At 44.3% G+C, this 14,449-nt stretch overlaps 1 protein-coding gene across 7 annotated transcripts in view; it reads right to left on the bottom strand.

Annotated features, from left to right (window-relative positions):
* The window catches only part of DARS2 (aspartyl-tRNA synthetase 2, mitochondrial), a 33,441-nt gene that overhangs the window by 2,118 nt on the left and 16,874 nt on the right, over window positions 1-14,449 (bottom strand). For 5 of the 7 annotated variants that reach the window (XM_073356403.1, XM_073356400.1, XM_073356402.1 and 2 more), the window contains 8 exons: window positions 13,578-13,647; window positions 12,149-12,328; window positions 10,987-11,094; window positions 5,827-5,889; window positions 5,198-5,350; window positions 3,420-3,638; window positions 2,135-2,245; window positions 920-995 (listed from right to left, as the gene is read on the bottom strand). In XM_073356403.1, the coding sequence (XP_073212504.1) occupies window positions 920-995; window positions 2,135-2,245; window positions 3,420-3,638; window positions 5,198-5,350; window positions 5,827-5,889; window positions 10,987-11,094; window positions 12,149-12,328; window positions 13,578-13,647 (980 nt within the window). Of the gene's footprint in view, window positions 1-918; window positions 996-1,476; window positions 1,700-2,134; window positions 2,246-3,419; window positions 3,639-5,197; window positions 5,351-5,826; window positions 5,890-10,986; window positions 11,095-12,148; window positions 12,329-13,577; window positions 13,648-14,449 lie in introns of those variants that run through there. The other 2 variants (XM_073356404.1, XM_073356405.1) reach the window with 2 other exon arrangements.

Genomic DNA, 14,449 nt, shown 5'->3' with positions numbered 1-14,449 from the left:
GAAGCAAGCAGCTCAGATTTCCAAGTAGCTTTCTTACATCATAGTACTTGTATTAACACATCAACTACACTCTCCTTGCCTTGTTTGGAGATTTAAAACCTGCTTTTTTAAGTTTTAGAAAAGCTTCTCACAATGCACTTGAAGAGTGAAATATGCACTAGCAGGGTTCAGCGACAATCAAGTAGGAGCTACGACTGGGGAAAGGCATCTACAGATCTTTGAAGGGTGGAAATACCAAGGAGGAAGAGGAATTATTTAAGGTGACACGAAGGACCGATGGGATGAAATTAAGAAAAGGGCTGATGGGTTAAAGTTCTGTAATGGTGAGCTCTTTCAGGCTGTAGAATAGTTTCCTTTAGGAAGGGGTAGGTGTTGCTTGGGACATTTAGGACTAGGTTGGATATAAACACTAGGACATGCACTGAAGGGAAACAATCCTGCAGTGGCCAAGTGACAAGACTAAAGGACTTAATTTCTATGAGGGTGCTATCTCTAGGGCTGCAGACAAGGACTGTTCTCAGGACCCAGATGCCTGCAACCAAGTCTGCATGTAAGAACTGAAAACACAACACTATGAGAACCTGTCTCCTCCCTCACACTCACTGCAGTCCTATGAGCACAGTGCGTGCCCCTTTGGTGTTGCCAGTGGGATCCATGTTCCTCTCTGAATGCTCTAGGCAGAATGAAGAGTGACAGTAATGCAGGATCAGAAGTGGAGAGACAAGGTGAGCATGAACAGTGATGCCACCACTGCAGTCCTGATCAGGAGGGGAAAGGGTTTTTGATAACTGGCACAAGCCCCCTTTCTTGATATTTAGTTTGTTGCTATGATTTGAGTCCTGATATGCCAGTGAAAAGTCACCAGCACAGTTGTGTCTTGAGGAAGCATCTCCCACTGGGAGAGATGCAGTGCACCTACCTAAAGCAATTCCTCCATGAGGGGGCGCTCCACACTTCAAAGCCTCAAGCAGGTGGGAAAGCAGCTCAGGATCCTCCTGAAACATTACACACAAAATGTCATCTTGAGCAACAAACGCTTGTATTGGATATGGAAGGGAGGCTGAGTCATCCACTACTTGGGACTGAGAGTCACATTTCATTACCTGTATTACCATGGTGGTGGTCACTTGACATCCTTCCCTGCTCCCCACTACCATCACTGTCATAATAGATAACAAAGAAGCTCTACCACCTAAAGTAACTTGTCCGAAGCAAACAAGCTATCATTCAGTAATATATGTGAAACTATTTCAGAAGGCAACGCTAGTTATAAGTTATGTTTTGTATCAAAAGCCAGTAACTAGTTGCTTGATGTTTTATACACAATAAATGCTTCTTTGACAAGCTCCCAACTTCCTTAGTGAGACACCAGGAATTAGATGAACTCCAGGGTTCAGCAACCCAGTAGCACAGGGTTTTTTAATTGAAACTATAAGTCATTGTATACTGGTACTATAGGCACACATGATTCTTCACCTCTTGTGTGAGTTATGGTCGTTTCCTCACACTTCATGGAAGACAGAACTGGTATTCCACCTCCAGTCCTATATAGATTTGGGAGACAGTGTTGCCTATTGGATAGCACACTGGACTGAGACTTGGGAAACCTACGTTCTATTCCCAGCTTTGCTGGTGACCTTGGACAAGTGACTTCATAGCTCTGTGCCTCAGTTTCCCCATCTGTAAAGTACTTTAAGATCTAAAGATGAAAAACAGTATATAAAAGATAGATATCATGAGCATCACCATTCTCAGGGAGCTAGGAGGGAAGAAATTTACATGCATGACTCCCAAAATCATGAGAGGAGTGAGAGATATCAATCTCAACAGAGGAATAAGCCAGTGTATCGTATCAATGGGACCACTCACGTAAGTAAACAGGTGCATAAATGTTTGCGAGATTGGGTGTTATAATTTTTTACTTTACAGAGTCCCTTTAGTGTCTTCACAAATAGGGCATCTGTGTGTCAATGAGATGCTCCAATTGGCACAACATTGTTGTTAGTAAACCTAATTCCTCTGGATTTCTATAACCAATAATTGCACCATTTGCAAACTAGTTTGAGGTTTTTAAATGTGTCTATTTTAATTTAAAAATTCCGAGAGGGCATAGGAAACTTTTGCAGGCTGTTACCTTCAGCACTGTCTCAAGAACAAAACGTTGCTGCTCTGCATTATGGATTCGGATGGAACCACCTCCAATCTCACTGCCATTCAGCACAAGATCATAGTGCTGGCTACGGACCTGGAGGATGGGAGACAGACAAGTGCATTAGCATGCCCGGGGTGCAGTTCACTGTGCTCAGATTATTCGTAGCTCAGATTGCCAACAGTCTGATGAAAAAAAAGACACATTACAATTTTGCTTTATCAACGATATCTCAGACATTTGGAGGGGTCCAACAGGATGTTTAAACCACTACCAGGAGGAATCTTTCCAACTAATTCCATTGTGGGTCTCAAATTTCATGCTTTGATAAGTGAAGAATGCTTATCCTGGACCTGATCCAAAGCCCACTGAAGCCAAGAGAAAGATGCATTTCTGTGGGCTTTGGATCAGCATTGCACAATGCCAGGCAGAGTGCAAGTAGTTGCTGTGCAAGCCTCCCTTCTCCCCCCCTCACAGCTCTCCCAGTGCCTCATTTGTGATATTGCTCTCTCCCTCTTGCTGATGCAGTTCCAGGAACCACACACAGCCATGGCACCACCAACTGGCGCACCACCAATCCTGATCTGCGACACACTCAGGAAGCCAAATGCAGGGCTTCTCCCTCAGAAAGTCCTTCATAGATTGAACAAACTCCCACTAAGACTTGGTTGCGGCCACTGTTCTCATTGCAACTGGATTCTTAGGAAAGTTGTAAAACAAAACAAAACCCCCAAAACCCTTTCTGCAGATGTTGCTGTTATTCCCCCAAATCTCCTGGGACTGGCAGTACTGACAATTAATCAAATCCCTCTCTTACTGCCCCTGGGTAGTGAAGCCCTTAGGTTGCTCCTGTTAAATGACCCCTTACATCTGAGCTCAAGATCAAGACTGTACTACTGAAGCAGAAACACATCAGATAGTAACTGCCTAATCCTTACAGCTCTACAGACGAATGTAACACCCATCTTCAGAGACTTGTAGGGAAGAGTTCTGACCCAGTTTTGCCTTCCAGTGAAACTCCTCTATATCAATTGTTTCCCATAAGTCTTCAGGAAGTAAGCCAGTTAACTGGTGACACACACTTAGGTATTTGCCAGTTCTGGGTAACCTGGGATCCACCTTTCCTCAGCAGATATGTAGAATGCATATTTTATTTCCATTAATTAATGTCCCTTAATACAGCAGCTAAAGTTGCACCTTGCACACTTTTTCAAGGAAAGTCAATTTGAAAAAATTAAGCCAGAGTGAAAGGCATGATGGTCATAGTCACCTTTGCAGGCTCAGAGTACAGGAGCCCGGTGTCTGACGGGTGAGGGGCCGTGAAGGGGTGATGAGCAGATTCCAGTTTTGCAGGGTTTTCTTCCTTGGGAAGGAATAGCGGGAAATCCACCACCCACAGGAAGTGAAAAGCAGTGGGATCACGGAGCACCAGGCCTCTCGACTCCAGAAAGTTCGCACACTCCAAGCGCATATTTCCTAACACCAAGCACTGAAAATGGGGGGGGGGGGGGGGAGGAGGGAAAGGAAATAGAGAGAGACTGATGAAGTCCAGTTTAATGTCATGAGCAGAGAGCTCTAGGGAGGGTCTCATCGTATCCTCTGGTGGGGGTGTGTGTGTGTGTGTGTGTTAATTTTCTACAGAGACAGGATCACACACACACACACACACACACACACACACGCCATCATGTCAGTTTCACTGCATTTTTTGCATTAGCTGCATCATCTTTAGAAGGCATCACCCTTTTGCTGAGACAGCATCATAACAGGGGAGGCATTTGTGTAGCTACTGCCAGTCCTCAGCATTCTAGATTCTGCAAAGTAAGGCTGAACAGGAGCTGGAAAGTTCATCTTTCCCAAATGCTCCAGTCTCATTGGGACAACGCCTGGCCAACCACAGTGATTCACAGGATAAAAAGACACTCTGCCCCTCTATTGCATCTTTTGTGCATGGATCTCAAAGCACTTCACAAACATTATTTACTTCTCACAACACTTTAGTGAGTTAAGACAGCAATAATATCCCCATTTTACATATCAGGAAATGGAGGCACAGAGAGGCAGGGCAACCTCACACAAGGTCCAGAATACGTTAATGGCAAAGCCAGGAATAGACTCCAAGACTAAGTCACAGCTTCCTGGCTCTAACAACTAGATACAACTTTGCTTCCCTAATCAACAACAGCAAGAATTGCAAGCACAGTTTTCAGAGATAATACTTAATCGGGAGTATCCTGACATCCACATCAGGGTCAGATCCTCTGCTGATGTAAGCCAGTCTATCTTCATTATATCGATTTGCATGAGCTGAGGATCTGGCTCCAGGACCAGAACTGATTTTTAAACATGAAATAGTGTGGTTTTCACCACCTTGACTGGTATGTTTTCTATTTTAAAACCTTTCTTACAGCTGACTAACACAAGCATTAAGATCCTAGTTGCGAGCTGTACTTACTTTGTATTCCCATGTTAGGATCAGAGGAAATTCAGACTGTTTAACTATAATCCCTATATCAGAGCTGTAGCTGAGACCATTAGTCTCTATCGAGAGTTGGACACTCATTTAAAGTCATATTTCCATAAGAGATACTATCCCCGCTTTGAGGAAAGGACTTCCTAAGCAGAGAGGAGGGCTCTCTTTAGCCACAGTACCCTGAATTCACAAAGTGAGCTAGAGAGAAAAATGGTCACTCTATTTGGGCTTGTGCCTCACAACTCTGGATAGTGGAAGCACTTTGCATGACCACACACCTTGTCACCTGCTCCTGCTGCTTGGAAGAGAACACATTTACATTTGTCCAGGTTCTCTTCCCAGTTCTGCTCTTGATGTGTGATTTGGGCAAGTCACTTCATCTCTCAGTGCCTCCCTCTCCCCATCTATGAAAAGGAATTCATAGCACCTCTCTCACAGGGGGTTGTGGGACTTCGTTCATTAATCTTTGCAGCGTGCTCGGAGATCCTCAGGTGGAAGGAATTACAAATATGCTAGGTATTAATATTAACAGACAGTGATGTTCAGTCCTCACAGCCAGCCAGGGATTTCCCTACCACTTTTTCATGCTCTCCAGCTGCCAGCAGGACCACATCATCTGCCTGGACCTTCAGTGCTTGGATGAGTTCCGACTGCTGCTCCTCACTGAGAAACTTGCTGAACGGAGATTTCAAGCTCTCATCAGGCTTCAGGATCAAGTGTAAAACTTCCTATTGCAAAAGAGAGGCAAAGATGTGAAGCATGTTCAGTTCCTGCAGTACATCCACACATCTGATCAGGTTGCTCCTTGTCTTTGTGTTGCTGAGAGACTGTCTCTTTCTCTCTCAGCAGAGGATGTATTATTAAAAACCTCCTACATCCTGAAGTTCTTATATCCTATAAAACCACCTAACATAATTTACCATCTCATTTACTAGAATACTCAAGGGCACTTTAGGAATACACAGAACCATTATGCAGTGCACAATGAATACATACAGCTGCCTGGCTATTTACCTTCAACAGACAAGAAGTTGCCATCACCTATATTAATTGGTCTCAAAACAAGATGATTTTATGTACACAAAGTGGAAAACTTAACTTACTTTTCTATCTAGTATCTGATGCAGATTCCAAGCAACACTTTATGCATTTTACCTGCCCCTTTCAGATGAACTCTTTACAGTGTAGAAGGTTTGTGCCTCACCTGATTAAACTGGGATTTTGCAGATTCCTTTAAAGACTCAAAATCTTTATTTTGAAGATGTCTCTGGAAAAAAGGGGAAAAAATAGAGACATTAAACAGTTATAACTGCTGTAAGTCAAGTCAGAAACTGAATCCAGTGGCTCAGCTCACTTTCCTACATGAAGCACTCGATTTCAGAATTACTTTTTTGGGAGACATGACGAACATTCCATTTTTGCTTTTTTAAATACACACCACATCACCACCTAATGGGATGCCTCAGACTTGCGCCTTTCATTGCCAAACTAACAATAACTAGTGAGAAACTGCGGTTGGAGAGCTCTAGCCTGTGCAGCAAGAGTGCAAGGAGATAAATCAGAATCTACCACCCTCTGTACCCAACATACATTTTATCACATGATACACTTATTTGATACTGTCCTCCTTTGTAAAATGCTTTGAGATCTAATGAAAAGTGCTATATAGGAGCTAGGTATGGTTGTATGTTTGTAAGAGGAATAACCCTACTACTACTTTGCAAACCCCTTGCAATCTTTCACTTTTCTTGCACCACTGTTGTTCAAGCCCATGTGTTACAAAACGGAGTCAGCTATAATTTGGAGAGTCACAGTGCATCAACTGTTAGATACAAACTCCTCCTAGATTATTAGGAGTTGAAAGTCATGCCCATATATTACTCCTGGGAGAATTCTGCACCAAACATTTAAAAATTCTGTGCACAGTATTTTAAAATTCTGTGTATTTGTCAAATAACATAATATAATCACACCTATTTCAATTATTTTTGGTCATTTATTTCAAAATACTGGTCAGCAAGTATGTCGGTAACAATACAGACAACAAAAAAGATTCAGGAAACGTTTCTGACAAATAGATTCCTTAGTAGGCATATTAATACAGAACTCTGAGTAATAATTCATTTAAACTACAATACAGAAACATATATCCCACACCCCTCAGAAGCAATGTGAAGGCTTGGGGGAGTCAGGGGTAATGGAGGAGCTGAGGGAGAGGGAAGCAAATTGCAGGGAAGGAGCCTGGGTGTGAACTTGGAGGGTTGTTGGATATGGGTGGGGAAAAGTATGGAACAGGTTTGTTTGTTTTTTGGGGGGGGGGGGGAGGGATTGTTAGGGAGCTTCCCCCATGGAGACCCTGGCTGACCCCAAGCCCTTCCCATTCAGTCAGGCACCTCTGCCCCATCCCCATGTGTCCCTGCATCCCTATGTGTCCCTCCACCCCCACTCAGAAACCCACTCCCTCCATCCCCATGTGGCCCTGCACCCGCTTTCCCTATGTGGCTCTGTACCCCCACCCAGCCACTCTCCTGTCCCTATGTGTCCTTGTACCCCCTCCCCCATGTGTCTCTGTGCCCCCACTCAGCCCACTCTGTCCCTATGTAGCTCTGCACCTCCTCCCCCATCACCATGTGGCCCTGAACCTCCCTCCCACCTGTGGCCCTGTGCTTCCACTCCCATTCAGCCCCTGCCCCAGTCTGTCCTCCTCCATTAGCTCTTATGAGCCTGTCTGACCTCCCCAGCACCCCACACCATCTGTCTCCCTATAGCCCCGGTCCCACTACAGCCCCTGAGCTCGCCTGACAGGTGCTGCGAAGAAGGCAGGCTCTTTCTCTTCCCTAGCTGGCTGGGAGCTGCTGCTGTGTTCTATCACCACAACGCCCTCTGAAGGACAAAAGACAGAACGGCAGCAACATTTTGGCAGCTTTTTTCTGCGCAAAAAATTAAAAAATATGCGAAGCTCATTAATTATGCATGTGTGCCGTATTCCTCCAGTAGTAATATATTACTGAGGTACACTGGACTGCATAGGCGCCAACTTCCCCTCTTTTCCGTGGGTGCTCGACCCCACCCTGCCCCAAGCCCTGCCCCCACTCCACCCCTTCCATGAGCCCCCATGCCAACCCCTTTCTCAAAGTCCCCACCCCAACTCCACCCCCTCCCTGCTCCTATTCCAACTCCTTCTGCAAATCCCTGCCCCAGCCCTGCCTCTTTCCTGCATCCTCCCCTGAGCTCACCATATTCCCAGTCTTCCCCCCACCCTCCCAGAGTGTGCAAACAGTTGTTTGGCGGTGGCTGGGGGGGGGAAACGATGGGAGGTAGGCAGAGGAGCGGGCATGCAGTGCGCTCAAGGGGGGAGGAGGAGGAGGTGGGGTGCCTATGCTGGACTGTATCTATATCAACCTATGGAGTCGGTGCCTATGCTGGACTGTATCTTGACCTTTAAGGAATACCTTACCAAGATGTCACTCAAAACAAGGAACAACCTGATCAGCAAACTAGTTGGGTTTACCTGGGGAACCAATGAGCAGACACTTAGCACAAGGCAAGCCAAGAGTGTCTTTTCTGCAGCAGGGTATTGCTCAGCTCCTCTCACACAAGACTAGTAGATACTCAGCTGAATGAAACCATGCATATAACAATAGGTACCATGAGACCGACCGAGCAGGCTTGGCTGCCAATCCTATCCAACATTGCCTCTTCTGACATCAGACAACAAGTCACCTTGCAGAATCTGCTCCTTAAAGTGCAAGACATGACACAGCTACCGCTGTTTAAAGAGTTGTTGAATCCACTTGGCTACCATCTCAGCTCAAACCATCCTATTTGGACAATGCCCTTAAGGAACTTTGATATCACCGCCAGGTGACAAGAACAAGCTTCAAACATAGCCAATGCCTATCTCATGACAGATCCAGCAGTCCAGCCCCCTGGTTTTGATTTTCTATGCCATCTTTGGGTAAAACTCAATTGCTTCAGATGTGCTGCTAATGACTATATGTGGGGCCTTCGTGACTTTGCCTTTGTGGTCCGTTAGAAAATGTAGATAATATACCTGCAGGTTGCAACCACTGGCAAAGGCTACCAGGTTCCCTTATGGACTTGTACAACGCCCTTCCCATAGCTTCTGAATCGTTAAGACACTTCAGCTAACTCGCTTACTTGACTGTTTATGTAGATGCAATTGCAATATATATAAGGCATGTCAAGTGATTAAAAACATTAATAGCGTCATTAATTGCACTGTTAAACAATAATAGAATACCATTTATTTAAATATTTTTGGATATTTTCTACATTTTCAAATATATCGATTTCAATTACAACACAGAATTGAAAGTGTACAGTGCTCACTTTATATTTATTTTTAATGACAAATATTTGCACTGTAAAAAACAAAAGAAATAGCATTTTTCAATTCACCTCATACAGGTACTGTAGTGCAATCTCTTTATCATGAAAGTTGAACCTACAAATGTAGAATTATGTAAAAAAAAACAAAACCCACAACAAAACCTGCATTCAAAAACAAAACAATGTAAAACTTTAGAGCATACAAGCCCACTCAGTCCTACTTCTTCTTTAACCACTTGCTGAGACAAACAAGTTTGTTTACATTTGCAGGAGATTTGCTGCCCTCTTCTTATTTACAATGTCACCTGAAAGTGAGAACAGGCATTCGCATGGCTCTGTTGTAGCTGGTGTCGCAAGATATTTACATGCCAGATGCGTTAAAGATTCATATGTCTCTTCATGCTTCAACCACCATTCCAGAGGACATGCATCCATATTGATGATGGATTCTGCTTGATAACGATCCAAAGCAGTGCGGACTGACACATGTTCATTTACGTCATCTGAGTCAGATGCCATCTGCAAAAGGTTGATTTTCTTTTTTGGTGGTTCGGGTTCTGTAGTTTCTGCATTGGAGTATGGCTCTTTTATTTTGAAAGCATGCTCCACACCTCATCCCTCTCAGATTTTGGAAGGCACTGCAGATTCTTAAACCTTGGTTCAAGTGCTGTAGCTATCATTAAAATCTCACATTGATACATTCTTTGCGTTTTGTCAAATCTACAGTGAAAATGTTCTTAAAACAAACAACATGTGCTGGGTCATCATCTGAGACTGCTATAACATGAAATGATGACAGAATGCAGGTAAAACAGCGCAGGAGACATTCAATTCTCCCCCAAGGAGTTCAGTCATTAAGTAATTCAAGCATTATTTTTTTAACGAGCATCATCGGCATGGAAGCATGAAGGGGCATATGAATGTTTAGCATATCTGGCATGTAAATATCTCGCGACGCCAGCTACAACAGAGCAGGCAGCAAATCTCCTGCAAATGTAAACAAACTTGTTTGTCTCAGCAAGTGGCTAAAGAAGAAGTAGGACTGAGTGGCTCTAAAGTTTTACATTGTTTTGTTTTTGAGTTCAGTTATGTAACAAAAAAAAAAATAATCTACATTTGTAAATTGCACCTTCACGATAAAAAGATCGCACTACAGTATTGTATGAGATGAACTGAAAAATACTATTTTTTCATCATTTTTTAACAGTGCAAATATTTGTAATAAAAAATAATAATATAAAGCGAGCACAGTGCACTTTGTATTCTGTGTTGCAATTGAAATCAAAATATTAAAAAAAGGTAGAAAAACATCCAAAAATATTTAATAAATTTCAATTGGTATTCTATCGTTTAACAGTGCGATTAAAACTGTGATTAATCACAATTACTTTTTTTATATATAAATATATACATAAAATAGAAAGTAACAATTACTTCTGGATTTACAGTCAAGCTTGGATTTGATCTTTGACCTTAGTGTTATGAGTTACTGTAGTAATGATCTCCACACAGGTAACAAACGCCCACATGGGAGGGAGCTGTTATCTGCGGGTCTGTATCACCAGTCCAGGAAGGAGTGATGCCTTGCTCAAGTCTGTTTCAGACCCTTGCTTCTGGGCACAATTTGTTATTCAAGCCCAAAACAAAACTGCTCCTCTAACCAAAGCAGGCTGCAGTCCCCCCAGAGGCTTTTCCCCTTGGCCTCTCTCAGCTCCGTCTGGGTTCTTGCCCTAACCAAGGGACACTGCGGTTTCTCTAGCTCAGCTGAGTTCTTGCCGGCCTTTATAAGGACCAGATGCTCTTCACACTATTACCTGATGACCTAACACCACAACCTCAACTGAGAGGCAACTAATTGGTCAGAGGTGGGACTAGGTCAATGTCCCCAGAAAGGGGCCAGTCACACTGTGACAAAGGGATTGTTATTAAATCAATACAACTTATTAATTTTTAAAATTTACTTTCTTTATACTGTGCTTTGCCACTAACAATACAGAACTACACCACTCACCACTCCCTGAGGAATGCAAATGGCTTTGACAGAGCCTTGGGGCTTGTTGACAGCATTCTGCACAAATCCGATTTCCGTCCTCCTAAACACGTCACTGACATCAGTTATCTGAGAAAGAGCACATAAAAGAAAAGAGATGTCAGGAACATGCAGTGGGGAACTGTTCCTGTGTCCTCCATTTGCAGCAGGATCTCCCGAGACAGCAAACCATGCTTCAAGGAACCACAGAGCATTTATAAAGAAACAAATGGAGCAGTCGTTTAGAAGTCACAGACTTCAGGAAGAGAAAGTCTAAATACGAGACTGAGTGAGAGACTGGATGGCTTAAGGGATTGCTAATGGAATCCAAAGACTTTCACGTCGAGGTGACCAGTCTGAACGTGGCTCTAGTCAGCAGTGGCCAAAGGGTGTCAGCAGATAGTATCGATGAGAGCTCCTATAAGACATGAGTTTGGTGATCTCAGCCCAAGTTCCCCAGAACACATACCCACAGTGGGATAACATCAGTTCAAATCAGCCATGATGCAGCCCTTTCAAATCTTCAAATAGCAGCAAGTATAAAATATTGTGTAACGTTTTTCAGTACTGCTTCCCCCATTACATTTATGAACAGTTATTTTCTGCACAATAATAATTATTGAAGAAAGAACCAAAATCACAACTGGTAAGAGTCTCAGAGGGACCAAGGACTGAACTGGACTGGGGAGACTAAACTAGCCTCTCTCTTGAGCAGGTCCTGCCAGGTCAGGAGCGAGACACATTGGTGAGCAATCCAGACAATTTTGCGGTTTCTATGGAAGATTCGAGGACTTCAGTTCCCAGCACTGTCAATCCTTCCTGCCCTACATGGCGTGTCCTTAGTGTTAATGTATCCTTGTTAGGATATAAATGAGAAAGACAGGACACCCCTCCCAAAAGAACAAGTTGGTTGGAAGATCCCAAATCCATCTTGCATCACCTGCCTTAATATCCCATTAGTACAGCTTCCAGTGACATAAGGGGCCAGCTACAATTGCAGGGCTTTCAGAACCTGTAGATGTTGTGACACCAAGACACACACACTTCCATTCATGTGGAGAAGTGGAGTATAAACAGAGATGATCAGGAAACACTAAAAAGGAGAAGGAGAAAGGATAGATGTTTCCAATGGGAGACAGCGCACCTTCATACCAAAGCGAGTGTCTGGCTTATCGGTCCCATACTCAGCCAATGCCTCAGCGTAGCTCATGGAAGGGAAAGGGGTGGTAATAGGGCTGCTCTCATTAGGCCAGGAATACTGGAGCAGGCCCTCAATCAGTCTCCGGATCCCAGCTTGGTCTACAAACGACATCTCAATATCGATCTTAAAGACATAACAAGAGGATCATTACACATTAGCTACAGGCACCAGGAAAGCTGCATTCTATTCCCCCCTAATAGCTCTTCTTGGGTCCCAAAGGCTTTGTATATAAAGTGATCATAAAGATGATTAGATTCAATATACTATATATACCACAACTGCCTTACACAAAGGGCATGTGGCTAACCTCACATAGTTAGATACATCATCACAGAGAATCCTGCCCAGGGTATCAGCAATAACCCCCTGTTCAGAAGCCTAATGACCATTTGTGAATTCAGGGCACAAGGAAAAGACTTGGAATGAGCTGGGCCAACCGGTCCTGTTCAGGAGCCAAAAGCCGTGAAGCACACTGCCCTGGGAGCTCCGGTGGAAGAGGAGCAGGCCAGCCCTGGAGAGCAGCACACGTTTCACCACCAAGGTGAACCAAACTAGCTGACACTGGTACCTGTAGCAGTTGAAACCATCCTTCATCCCAGACCTCAGTGAATACCCACTAGGACACGTGAAATACATGTCCCCAAACACAAGGCCCAATAATGTTTCTAAGGTGAACAGCGATGAACAAGTCTGATACCAAATGGATGGACTGTACCAGTGGTTCTTAACCAGGGGTTGTGTACCCCTGGGGGTACTCGGAGGTCTTCCAGCAGGTACTCAACTAATGTAGATCAATGTTTCTCAACCTGGGGCTTGCAGCCCTGTGGGCAGTCATGGGATGGGTTTGGGGGGGGTCGCAAATGCTGGGCTGGCATTAGGAGGTGGCAAGCAGGGCAACTGCCCAGGGCCCCATGCCATAGGGGCCTCCGGCAAAGTGATTGTATGCTTCAGCGCCAGGCTGCAGGGCTTTGGCTCCAGCCTTGAGAGGCAGGGCTTGGGCTTCAGGCAAGGCTCACATGTGAAAAATAGGCTCAATATCACACTGAAATGTATGTACAATACTTCTATTCCAATCAATTTATTTTATAATTATATGGTACAAATGAGAATGTTAGTGATTGTTCAGTAATAGGGGGCTGTGACACTTCTGTATTTTCATGTCTGATTTTGTAAGCAAGTAGTTTTTAAGTGAGATGAAACTGGGGGTACTCAAGACAAATCAGACACCTGATAGGGGTGCAGTCATCTGGAAGGTTGAGAACCACTGGGCTATACCAATAATACTTACAACTAACAATGCTGTTTGAAATCTAAGTGGCCTGAGACCTTGCCAGAGTTAAGCAGCTAAAGAGTCTGTTTGGGGATACGTTACCTGAGTGAACTCAGGCTGCCTATCTGGCTTTGAACCTTCATCTCGATAGCAACGGGCAACCTGAAAGTACCTGCAATTGAAATTAAAGGCACCCTAAATTAAATTGTGGCTACAGGATTGCACCCTCAGCAAGTTCATGGACGACACTAAGCTGGAGGGAGAGGTAAATACACTGGAGGGTAGGGGTAGGGTCCAGAGTGACCTAGTCAAATTGGACGATTGGGCCAAAAGAAATCTGATGAGGTTCAACAAGGACAAGTGCAGAGTCCTGCACTTAGGGCGGAATTCCATTCACTACTACAGGCTGGGGACTGACTGGCTAAGCAGCAGCTCTGCAGAAAAGTACTTGGGGATTACAGTGGAGGAGAAACTGGATATGAGTCAACAGTGTGTCCTTGTTGCCAAGAAGCTTAACGGCATATTGGGCTGCATTAGTAGGAGCACTGCCAGCAGACCGAGAGAAGTGATTATTCCCCTCTATTTGGCACTGGCGAGGCCACATCTGGAGTATTGCGTCCAGTTTTGGGGCCCCCACTATAGAAAGGATGTGGACAAATTGGAGAGAGTCCAGCAGAGGGCAACGAAAATGATTAGGGGGCTGGGGCACATGACTTACGAGAAGAGGCTGAGGGCACTGGGCTTATTTAGTTTACAGAAGAGAAGAGTGAGGGGGGATTTGATAGCAGCCTTCAACTACCAGAAGGAGGGTTTCAAAGAGGATGGAGCTAGGCTGTTCTCAGTGGTGGCAGATGACAGAACAAGGAGTAATGGTCTCAAGTTGCAGTGGGGGAGGTTTAGATTGGATAGGAAAAACTATTTCATCAGGAGGGTGGTGAAGCACTGGAAGGGGTTACCTAGGGAGGTGGTGGAAT

This window comes from Lepidochelys kempii, chromosome 8, assembly GCF_965140265.1.
Source record: "Lepidochelys kempii isolate rLepKem1 chromosome 8, rLepKem1.hap2, whole genome shotgun sequence".
In the NCBI taxonomy this organism is placed as follows: Eukaryota; Metazoa; Chordata; order Testudines; family Cheloniidae; genus Lepidochelys; species Lepidochelys kempii.
The sequence above is the reverse complement of the archived record's forward strand: the minus strand, read 5'-3'. Positions and strand labels throughout refer to the sequence as shown.